Consider the following 12,191-nt stretch of genomic DNA (forward strand, 5'->3'; position numbering starts at 1 on the left):
GATAGGTGGAGGAGCAGGTAGTGTTGAGGAAACAGAGAGCCTGTAGAGAGACTTGGATAGTTCAAGGGAATGGGCAAAGAAGTGGCAAATGAAATACAATGTTGGAAAGTGTATGGTCATGCACTTTGGCGGAGGAAATAAACAGCCAGACTATTATTTAGATGGGGAAGGAATTCAAAATGCAAAGATGCAAAGGGACTTGGGAGTCCTTGCGCAGGATACTCTAAAGACTAACCTCCAGGTTGAGTCGGTGGTGAAGAAGCTGAATGCAATGTCGGCATTCATTTCCAGAGGTATAGAATATAAGAGCCAGGATGTGATGTTGAGGCTCTATAAGGCACTCGTGAACACACACTTGTAGTGTTGTGTGCAGTTTTGGGCTCCTTATTTTAGAAAGGATATACTGACATTGGAGAGGGTTCAGAGAAGATTCACGAGAATGATTCCAGGAATGAAAGGGTTACTGTATGAGGAACATCTGGCAGCTCATGGGCTGTATTCCCTGGAGTTCAGGAGAATGAGGGGTGATCTCATAGAAACATTCCAAATGTTGAAAGGCCTGAACAGATTAGATATGGCGAAGTTATTTCTCATGGTATGGGAGTTTAGGACAAGAGGGCACGACTTCAGGATTGAAGGACGTCCATTTAGAACAGAGGTGTGGAGAGATTACTTTAGTCAGAAGGTGGTAAATCTGTGGAATTTTTTGCCATGAGTGACTGTGGAGGCCAAGTCATTGGATGCATTTAAGACAGAGATAGATAGGTTTTTGATTAGCCAGAGCATCAAAGGGTATAGGGAGAAGGCAGGGGAGTGGGAATGACTGGAAGAATTGGATCAGCCCATGATTGAATGGCAGAGCAGTCTTGATGGGCTGAATGGCCTGCTTCTGTTCCTATATTTTATGGAATAGAGGCATAGACTACTTTCTAAACAGAGAGCAAATTCAGAAATCAGAGGTGCAAAGGAATTTGGGAGTGTTCATTCAGGATTCCCTCGAAGTTAACTTGCAAAGTGAATCAGTGATAAGGAAGGGAAGTGCAATGTTAGCATTCATTTTGAGAGGAAGGATGTGATACTGAGGCTTTAGGGTATTGGCCAGACCACATTTGGAGTATCGTGAGCAGTTCTGGGCCCTTATCTAACAAAGGATGTGCTGGGATTGAAGTGGGTCCAGGAGGTTCACAAGAATAATCCTAGGAATGAAAGGGTCAACATACTTGGTGTATATGATGGCTTTGGGTTTGTACTCATTGGAGTTTAGAAGAATATAGGGGGGGAATGCTTATTGAAACCCATTGAATATTGAAAGGCCTAGATAGCATGGATGTGGAGAGGGCGTTTCCTATAGCGGGGGAGTTTTGGCCCAGAGCGCAGAGGCTCAGAATCAAGGGATGTCCTATTTGAACAGAGGTAAGGAGAAATTTCTTTAGTAGAGTAGTGAATCTATGGAATTTATTGCTACAGACAATCGCAGAGACCAAGTCATTGAGTACATTTAAAGTGGAGGTTGATAAGCTCCTGTTTAGTCAGTGTAACAGGGCAAAGGGAGAAGGTAGGAGAATGGGATTGAGTGGGAAAATTCATCAGCCATGATGTAATGACAGAGTACACTCAATGGGCCGAATGGCCCAACTCTGCTCCCATATCTTATCATCTAAAACTGCCTAAATAAATTAACAGGCAATTTATGGCATTTGCTAATCATGGAATCCAGTTGCCATGCTTGTCTGCACAATGCTGATTACCCTTGCAAAGAAAGTCAAATTTCTGGAATTCTTAATGACCTCCTGAGGATATGAAGCACCACAGAAATGTTAGTCCATTCTGACTGCGAAAACATCATTTTCTTTTCCCTTGAAAGGTACATTTGAAGCATCCAAAAAGTGACCAACTGTAAAGGCAATTGATCACAAACCATATGAAGTAAACAATTGTGGGAGAAAACTTTGCTGGCTATTTTTTTTGCTAGCAATTACCAACACTATACATATTATTTAAAAAAAACAGCAAGTCCATTAATAATCTCTCATTGAATTTTGACTGTACCGATCTCAACTCAATTGTAAATAGGGTCTAAAGTATAATTACTAACAAAACAATTATATACAGTTTCCTTTGCACAGTTTATGATATTCACTATTTTCTGAAGAAATAACCATGAATTGAAAATATTCACTTCATAAAAAAAGTTGGGAAACTAATATTAAACAATTTCTCATTCCTTCAATACAAAGATTACATGCTTCCATCTTACATTTATAGTGACATACATTATCTTCGTTAAGTTAATCTTTGTCACTGTAAGTGCAAAATATATGCATATAAGACATTAGCTTTATTTGTCACATATAGATTGATACGTGCAGTGAAATGTGTCATTAGTGAGGATCATGCTGAGCAGCCCACATATTGCTTTTGGCGCCAATGTAGCATGCTTACAACCATAACTGTACATCTTTGGAATGCGGGAGGAAACTCTCACTGTGACGGGGGAGAAAATACAAACTCCCTATAGACACTGGCAGAATTGAACCCTGGGTGCTGATAATGCAACACAAACACGAGAAAATCAGCTGATGCTGGAAATCCAAAGCAACACACACAAAATGCTGGAGGAACTCAGCATCTATGGATAAGAGTCTGATGAAGGGTGTCTGCCCAAGATGTCAACTGTTTACTCTTTTGTATAGAAGCTGCCTGGCCTGCTGAGTTCTTCCAGCATTGTGTGTGCTGCCGACAATGTTATAGTGTTATGTTACCATGCCACCCAAGCACAGGCACAGGAGACCAACTCCCATGTCACTAACAAACCCCATTCAGTCTATTCCACTATGTTATTTCCCTATTCCCTGCAACTTATTTTGTCACACAGACCCATCGACTCCTATTTGATTCTTTTGCCATTCACCTACACAAAGGGGCAACTTAAGAGTATCCAGTTTACCTAAAACCAGGTCCTTGTGAAGCAGAAGAATCTTATGCTGAAAAGAACAATCAGCCTTCACACCGAAAACGTTGAACTCAGGATCAAATTCCTATCCTTGCGGCTGAGACAGCAACAATGCTGCCGCTGCACTCCAGGGTCTCCACTTGACATACACGGTTACATCCTAATTCAATGATTCAAATGGAAATCATGAAATATAATGTCAGAGTTAGTTTAAAGCCGAGAAGTGTGGCTCTGACAGTCAAAGCCCACCCCGTCATTGAGCAGATCTATAAGCAGCATTACTACATGAAAGTAGCACCCATCAAGGGCTCTCATCATCCAGGCCACGCACTCTTCTCACTACTATCAGGTCCCTACAACTCATGTTCTCAATATTATTTATTTACCTTTTTTATTATTTGTATGACTTGACTTCTTTTGCACTTTGGCTGTTTGTCAAACTTCATTATTTAGTTTTTCATGAATTTTACTGAATGTCTTTATTTTCCTGTAAAGGCCTGCAAGACATACATACTTTGATAATAAATTTACCCTGAACTTTGTTGTTTCAAGTTAAATAAATTACAATGATATGAGAACAGAATTGTCTGAGGTGAACTCAGGAAATGGATTATAGGCTAAAAGAGTAGATCAGCAATGGCTGACATTAAAGATGACATTTCATCAACCTCAAAAGGTATATTCCAGTGTGGAAGAAATGCTCTGCAAGGATGGACCTCTAGGTCTGTCCAGGTAAGAATGCTGTTAAATTGAAAAAAAAAGATATGCAATGTTGCCAAGCCATAGGCTTTGACCTTTTTTTTGAAAGCAGCAGAGGATGATGGGAACAAAAATGTCAAGAGAAAGAATACAGGAGTAATTTAATGAACATAAGAATTTCTAGAGGTTTCTAAGAAACAGTAGCTGTAACAAGATTAGTCACTTGGAGAATTGGAATGTGTGATTAATAATAGGAAAATGAAAAATGGCATATTCTAATGGAATGTTCTTCACTGCAGACTAAACCAAAAACATCTTAAGAAACTAAGTGGAAGGTATAATTTACATAATCTTTATTACTCTATTACTAGTAGAAAAATTAATGGGGCTAAAAATTGAGAACTAAGCATGACCTCGGTTGCCTGCATCTTAGGGTCTTGACATGGCTGCCTAGGAGAGGAAGGCATGGGTTGTAAACTACCAAATTACTCTAGATTGGGAAACTATATTTGTAATGCTTGCTTTATTAAAAAGGAGAAGGAAAGCAAGAATCGAGATTTTTGGGAAAGTGCTGGAATCAATTATTATAATAATAGCTATTTTGTTAGATAAATCAAAAGACAACAAAGCATTGATTTATGAAGAAAAATCAAGTTTCACACATTTGTTACATACCTTAGAGGATGTGATACACAGAAAAAAAAAGAACAAGATGTAAAACACTGGATTTCCAGAAGTCTTTAAATTAGGTGCTACATAAAAGGCTACTGTCCAAGTAAGATCTCACAACGTTAGGAAAAATAGATTGGCATGGCTAGTTAAGTAGTTAACTAACTAAAAGAAAGTACAACAGGGATAAATGGGTCATTTTCAGATGGCAATCAGTAAGCAGCAGGGAGCCACAGAGATTAGTGGTCAGGTCTGAACTATTTATAAGCCGTATTGATGACTTGGATGAAGAAACAGTGTACTGCAAACAAATTTTGCTGCTGATAAGATACATCTGTGTATCAAGTAGGATACAATGTCTGCATGCTACTCTGGCACTGGTGATACCTGCAGCCTGCCCCAAGCACATCCTTAGGTTGTGTTGGTTGTTGCCAAAAATGCTGCATTTCACTGTAGGTTTCGATGTTTATGTGATCAATGAATAAATCTGAATCAAAGGGATACAGCTAGGTTGGGCGAGTGGTTTAGAAGTTGACATAGGGAGTATAATGTGGGAAAATGTGAGGTTGTGCACTTTGGAAGAAAGAATGGAAATGCCATATTATCTCATTATCATCATGTGCTGTGTCATATGACATGAGCATACATGGTCTACGGCCATGATTTTTCTTGGCAAATTCTACACAAATGGTTTTCCACTGCCTTCTTCTGGGCAGTGTCTGTACAAGATGGGTGACCCCAGCCAATCAATGCTCTTCAGAGATTGTCTGCCCAGTATCAGTGGTCACATAACCAGGACTTGTCATACACACGAGCTGCTAATACGACCATCCATCACCTGCTCCCATGGATTCACATGACCCTATTCAGGGTGGGGGGCTAAGCAGGCATGACACCTTGCCCAAGGGTAACTTGCAGGCTAGCAGAAGGAAGGAGCACTTTACACCTCTTTTGGTTGAGATGCAGCTTCACCCTGCCACCCAACAAATTTCCTAACATAGTGAAATAACTATGACAGGATCCTTAATACAGTGAAACACAAAGTTATATACAACTGAGGTTTCGATAAGTTCTCTTTCTTTCTTATTGCAGTTAGAACAATGGAAATGGCAGTCAGGGCAGTGGTATGCTCCTCTTGCAGGATTTTTATTTATTTTATTTAGAAATACAGCACAGAACAGACCTTTCTGACCCACCGAATAACCCTAGCCTAATCACAGGACAATTTGCAATGACCAATTAACCTATTACCCAGTACATCTTTGGTTTGTGGGCACCTATGTGCATACAGGAAGGAAGTACAAACTTTCTTACAGAGAATACTGGAATTGAACTCTGAATTCCAATGTCTGAGCTGTAACAGCATTGTGCTAACAGCCACACTATAGTGGCGCTCAATAAGTTGTGGGAAGTCAGGGAGTCCTCCAGTGTCCTTGATGACCACTCTGATGAGAAATGCATCTGGCTGCACCTCCTCAAAGACAGCATCAGGGAACTGGAGACGGAGCCGGATGAATTCCAGATCATTTGGGAGGCTGGGGGAAGTTACAGGGAGACAGTCACACCTAGGCTGCAAGATGCAGACAGCGGGGTAACATACATAGAAGGTAAAGTGATAGGAAGTCAGTGCAGAGTAACCCTGTGGCCATTCCCCTCGATAAAGAGTTTACTGCTTTGGGTACAGTTGGGGGGGGGGTGGGGGGAGAGAAACGATCTGCCAGGGAAAAGCCATAGTGGCACTCCGGCACGGAGTCTGGTTCCGTGGCTCAGAAGGCTGTAGTGATGGGGAATTCACTGGCCAGGGAAAGAGACGGGAGATTCTGTAATGAGAACCCCGATGGTATACTGCCAAGGTCAGAAACATTTTAGATGGAGTCCACAGTATTCTTAAGTGGGAGGGTGAGCAGCCAGAAGTCACGGTCCTGTTGGTGCCAACGACATATACAGAAAGAGGTCCTGGAGTGTGTTCTGGGTATTAGGTGCCATGTTACAAAAAAACAGGACTTCTAGGGTAATGATTGCCACCAGTGTCATGTGCCAGTGAGGCAAATAACAGGAAGATAGTCCAGAATAACACATGGCTTAAGAGATGGTGTAGGAGGAGGGCTTCAGGTGTTTGGAACACTGGACTCTCTTCCAGGTTGGGCATGTACAAATGGGATGGTTTCAAGATAATTATGGAGAAGGATAGGGCTGGTCATCAAGTTAAGATTCTAAATTGGAAAAAGGCAAGAGCATATCTTGTAGTTTAACGAGGCCGTTCAGCTATCGAGACTGGTCCAGCATTCCATCATGACTGATTTATTATCCCTCTTAACCCCATTCCTTGCTTTTCCCCCCATAACCTTTCACGCCCTTACTAATCAAGGACCTATCATCCTCCACTTTAAGTATGCCCAATGACGGCCTCTACAACCGTCTGTGGCAATGAATTCCACAGATTCACCACTTCTGGCTAAAGAAATTCCTCATCTCTGTTCTGAAGGGACAACCATCTATTCTGAGGCTGTGCCCTCTGGTCCTAGACTCCCCCACCATTGGAAACATCGTCTCCATGTCCATTCTAGTTCGACCATTCAATTTTCGATAGCTTTCAATAAGATACCCCCATTTTTCTAAACTCCAGCGTCTACAGGCCCAGAGCCATCAAACGCTCCTCATATGTTAACCCTTTAATTCCTGGAATCATTCTTGTGAACCTCCTCTGGACCTTCTCCAATGGCAGCACATCCTTTCTTAGATAAGAAGCTGCTTACAATACTCCCTCCATGTGTGGTCTGACCAATGCCTTATAGAGCCTCACCATTACATCCTTGCTTTTATATTCTAGTTCTCTACATTGTTTGGCCTTATCTCAAACAATAACAAAGTGGCCTGCAAGGAAGAAGTCATCTCTCTGACACAGTGGTGTCAAGAAAACAACCTCTCCCTCAATGTCGCAAAAACAAAGGAGCTGGTTGTGGATTACAGGGGGAATGGAGATGGGTTAACCCATATTGACATCAATGGATCTGGGGTTGAGTGGGTATACAGCTTCATGTTCCTTGGCATCCACATCACCGAGGACATCACGTGGTCTGTACATACCAGCTGTGTGGTGACACCTTAGACGGTTGAGGAAGGCACTAAAATCCTAAGAACTTTCTACAGGGGCACAATTGAGAGCATCCTGACTGGCTGCATCACTGCCTGGTATGAACTGTACTTCCCTTAATCGCAGGACTCTGCAGAGAGTGGTGCAGACAGCCCAGCGCATCTGTAGTTGTGAACTTCCCATGATTCAGGACATTTACAAGGACAGGTGTGTAAAAAGGACCTGAAAGATCATTGGGGACCCAAATCACCCCAACCACAAACTGTTTCAGCTGCTAGCATCCGGGAAACGGTTCCGCAGCATAAAAGCCAGGGGCAACAGGCTCCTGGACAGCTTCTTCCACCAAGCCATCAGACTGATGAACTCATGCTGATTTGAGTGTACTCTATATTACATTGACAATTCTATTTATTATAATTACTACGATTGCACATTTAGATGGAGATGTAGCAAAAAGGTTTATACTCCTCGTGTATGTGAAGGATGTAAAAAATAAAGTCAATTCAATTCAATCGAAATAAAGCTAACATCATGTTTGCCTTCCTTCCCACCAACTCAACCGGCAAGTTAACCTTTTGGGAATCTTGCACTAGGACTCCCAAATAGGTTTGGACTTTATTCCATGAAGTACACGTGAGAGGGAAGATCTTATAGAGGTATACAAAATTATGAGGATAGGGCTTTTGCCCCTCAAGTTGGATGAAACTAGACCTAGAGGTCCTAGATTTAACACAAAATTTGAAATATTTGAAAAGAATTCTGAGGGGAAACTTCTTCACTCAGAGGATGGTGCAAATCTGGAAAGGGGTTGGCAGTGGGAGTGGTAGATGCAAGTTCAATTGTAACATTTAAGAGAATTTTAGATAGTACATGAATGAGAGGGATTTGGCAGGAAATGGTCTAGGTGCAGAAAGATGAGACAAGGCAAAAGATCAGCTCAATATGGACTAGATGGGCCAAAAGATTTGTCTCTGTGCTGTTTTACTCTACGATGCCAAGGGAAGGTTGGTCATTATTATACCAGAGCTCAGAGCGCAAAAAAAAAGTGAGCTTGGATGCAACTGAATTGAACATTTGATTTTGTATTTAAAATACCATGTTCAGTTTGGCCTCTATATTTTATGAAATATCTGCTTATAATGGAGACAGTGCAGAAAATTGGGGTAATTCTTGGCAGAAGCAGCTGAAACAGGAAGAAACGCTGAGCAGGTAGGGCCTGTACTTATTAGTGCTTAGGAGAATGGAAAGTGATCTAGCTGAAACCAAAGAACTTCTGAATTTTATTTAACATTTCTGAGGCTAGTATATGGTGACATATACATACTTTTATAATAAATTTATATTGAAAATGCTCTCATAGGTCATGAACCATATCTAACTGATGTCTAATCGCATTCCTGCAGTAGATGGAAACCTGAAAGGAAACAAAGTGCTATGAATACACATCAGGTCAGGCAGCATCGATGAAGGGATAAAGACACAGTTAACATTTCAGGTGACCATGTCTGCACAGGTGCCATCTGATCTACAAGAAGCATTTTCAGCACTTCCTAATTTTAATCTTAACTGTACTGACATGAAGAAATGCAAACTATTACATTTTGATTAAGAAAAGGCAGTATAAACAAAAGGGGATAGCAGAATAGAGACTTCTGAGAATATGTGGCACAGGTTGTTAAACATGGGGCGAGGCAGTTAAAGAAACTCAAACAGAAGAGTCAAATAGCTTGGAAGGCACAATGAATATATACAAACCACCAATTCAACCAGTTCTGTGCACCAGTTTAGAAAAGGGGCAAAAAAGTTCCGAGAATGCTGAAGAGAAACTAACTCCAATGGTTGTAGGCTCAAGAACAGGGGCAGCATAGTACAAGAACTAAAAGAAAGATGAAGCTCCTTCCCTGCCCTACTTCCCCCCAACGCCCACCCTACAACCAAACAGAGAGAGACAGGTTAGGACCTGGTGTGCATTATCAGGAGTGTAGTGGGGACATTTTACAGGCCATGGAAACAGAGACTGAAAGGAGAGAACTTAGAGGACTCTGGGGGGGGGTGCAAAAATGGGAGGGGGATTATTTGGGTTGCTCTTACACAGAGCTGGTACAGACGATGGATTCAATGAATTGACCTCCTTTTGAGCTGTAACCATCGGATGCATTAATTGTCTACTTGACATTCACTCTAAAAATAAAACAAGGCAGTCACAAGACATACATTATAAAATTAAAATTATATAGTTCTGTTTTAACATGACTTGCATCATCCTTTTAAGATTCAAAAGTAGACAGCGACGACATCCTGCACCGCAATCCACTCACAAGTTTGGCTGGCTCGCTCTCTCTGACGTTCAGGCTTGGAGACAGGACAAAAGCAGCAACCCATCAGAGGCCCAACCAGTCCCCGGACATTTTAAAGCTTGGAAACTCACGACATGAACACACTATTTTCTAAAAGCTTGAAACCTACATTGGAAGTAATAACCACAGGCCGAGACATTTTGGAAAACGAACAGTAAACAATATTTTTAAAAATAACATTTAAAAAGAGACGGCTGAGCCTTACTGGCACCAAAACAAAACCACCAGGCAAGGCCCCGAGATTGAACTAATGAAAACAAGCACTGGAAGGAGCAATGATTACTGAATTTACACAATATAAAGTAAAACAAAAACATTTGTTTTGAATTTCCTTTCTTACCAGCGGCTGGATTTCGGACCGGGCGGTAGGGACTTGGAACCGATCGATTTCTTCCATCATTTTGAGCAACGAAGTGATGTTGAGGCCCTTTGTCTATCACGAATAAAGACCCAGCGCTCGCTGTTCGTGACACCGTTACTGTTTAGTCCTGCGGCCAGTGTGATTATCTCATCTTATTCCTTAAGCGAGCCCGGCGCCAGTCTCCATCTCACGCAGAGACCGTGACTCAACTCCAGCTTCCGGGTCCGGAAGTCGGAGCCACCTCACCTCTCAGGACCCCCACCCAGCACGCAACAAAAACTCCTTCTCTTTTCCCAGCAAAAATCAACGGCGTAGCAAACAATGCAAGACGAGCAAGCACTTTTTTTTTAGAGGTGATTTTAAAAAATAATTTTGTTTCGCAAACACTACCATTCGGCTAGGCGCCGTTAGAGGTAATCCCGTTACCCTGGTGACGTCCGGCTTCGGGGAAGTGATGTTCAAAAAGCAATTTAAAAAAAACAACTAAACTGGAGTTGTTGGAAATTTGATGCAATAACACAAAATGGATGAACGTGAAACATTAAAATCTGATTATCTTGTCTTTGATGCTAATTGACCTACTGGATGCTTCCAGCGTATTTTCCTTTATCAATGATAAGCATCATTCAAAGTGAATGTTTACACTGTCGGATTTTTTTCTATTCTTTTTAATATTTTTACTGACGTCTGGGATATGACTTTCATTTCTCAGAGAGGAGTGGGTTTGCAGCAGCGGAAGTTGCCGTTGCCTAGGAGACGGATTTCAACTTCCGGCTGCGGGAGTCGGTTGCCTTGCCGGTTCGGTTGCTCGAGATGCCGCCGAAACAGAGATCTAGATCGGTAATTACAGTAAAAATATATTGTTTTAGAGGAAAACTCTTTCCTTCTACCGCTACAGATGTTTGCACGTTAATTGGTGCGGGAGGCGATGGTCGTTCGCCCGACATTACGCGGGGGTGGGGGGAGGATCTGGTTTTGTGGAAAGATTCTCTGTCTTATAGCACGGAAACAGACCCTTCGGCCCAACTGGTCAGAACTAACCACAGCATCGCCCATGCCAGTCCCATTTGCCGGCGTTCGGCCCATAACCCTCCTGGTCCTTCCCCCTCCACCTATTCAATTACCTCATAGATAACACGTACCATATAGTCATAGTCATTGTCATACTTTATTGATCCCGGGGGAAATTGGTTTTCGTTACAGTTGCACCATAAATAATAAATAATAATAGTAATATTATTATTAGTAAATAGGAAATAGTAATAGTCATAGAAATAATAAATAGTAACAGAATAGTAATAGAACCATAAATAGTTAAATAGTACTATGTAAATTATGCCAGTAAATTCTGAAATAAGTCCAGGACCAGCCTATCGGCTCAGGGTGTCTGACCCTCCAAGGGAGGAGTTGTAAAGTTTGATGGCCACAGGCAGGAATGACTTCCTATGATGCTCTGTGCTGCATCTCGGAGGAATGAGTCTCTGGCTGAATGTACTCCTGTGCCCACCCAGTACATTACGTAGTGGATGGGAGACATTGTCCAAGATGGCATGCAACTTGGACAGCATCCTCTTTTCAGACACCACCGTGAGAGAGTCCAGTTCCATCCCCACAACATCACTGGCCTTACGAATGAGTTTGTTGATTTTGCTGGTGTCTGCTACCCTCAGCCTGCTGCCTCAGCACACAACAGCAAACATGATAGCACTGGCCACCACAGACTCGTAGAACATCCTCAGCATCGTTCGGCAGATGTTAAAGGACCTCAGTCTCCTCAGGAAATAGAGACGGCTCTGACTCTTCTTGTAGACAGCCTCAGTGTTCTTTGACCAGTCCAGTTTATTGTCAATTCGTATCCCCAGGTTTTTGTAATCCACCATGTCCACACTGACCCCCTGGATGGAAGCAGGGGTCACCAGTACCTTAGCTCTCCTCAGGTCTATCACCAGCTCCTTAGTCTTTTTCACATTAAGCTGCAGATAATTCTGCTCACACCATGTGACAAAGTTTCCTACCGTAGACCTGTACTCAACCCCATCTCCCTTGCTGATGCATCCA

General features: G+C 42.1%; 2 protein-coding genes across 4 annotated transcripts in view; one reads left to right on the forward strand and one right to left on the reverse strand.

Moving 5' to 3' along the window:
* The window catches only part of fam219aa (family with sequence similarity 219 member Aa), a 52,879-nt gene extending 42,444 nt beyond the window's left edge, over positions 1–10,435 (reverse strand). Inside the window, exon 1 of one of the 3 annotated variants that reach the window (XM_063042785.1) lies at positions 10,113–10,435. In XM_063042785.1, coding sequence (XP_062898855.1) covers positions 10,113–10,172 — 60 coding nt within the window. In that variant the 5' untranslated portion in view covers positions 10,173–10,435. The remainder of the gene's footprint in view (positions 1–10,112) is intronic. The other 2 variants (XM_063042784.1, XM_063042783.1) reach the window with 2 other exon arrangements.
* Positions 10,436–10,437: 2 nt separating this feature from the next.
* The window catches only part of dnai1.2 (dynein, axonemal, intermediate chain 1, paralog 2), a 206,416-nt gene continuing 204,662 nt past the window's right edge, over positions 10,438–12,191 (forward strand). Inside the window, exons 1-2 of the mRNA XM_063042782.1 lie at positions 10,438–10,486; positions 10,846–10,973. Coding sequence (XP_062898852.1) covers positions 10,947–10,973 — 27 coding nt within the window. The 5' untranslated portion in view covers positions 10,438–10,486; positions 10,846–10,946. The remainder of the gene's footprint in view (positions 10,487–10,845; positions 10,974–12,191) is intronic.

Source organism: Mobula hypostoma, chromosome 3, assembly GCF_963921235.1.
Source record: "Mobula hypostoma chromosome 3, sMobHyp1.1, whole genome shotgun sequence".
Classification (NCBI taxonomy): domain Eukaryota; kingdom Metazoa; phylum Chordata; class Chondrichthyes; order Myliobatiformes; family Myliobatidae; genus Mobula; species Mobula hypostoma.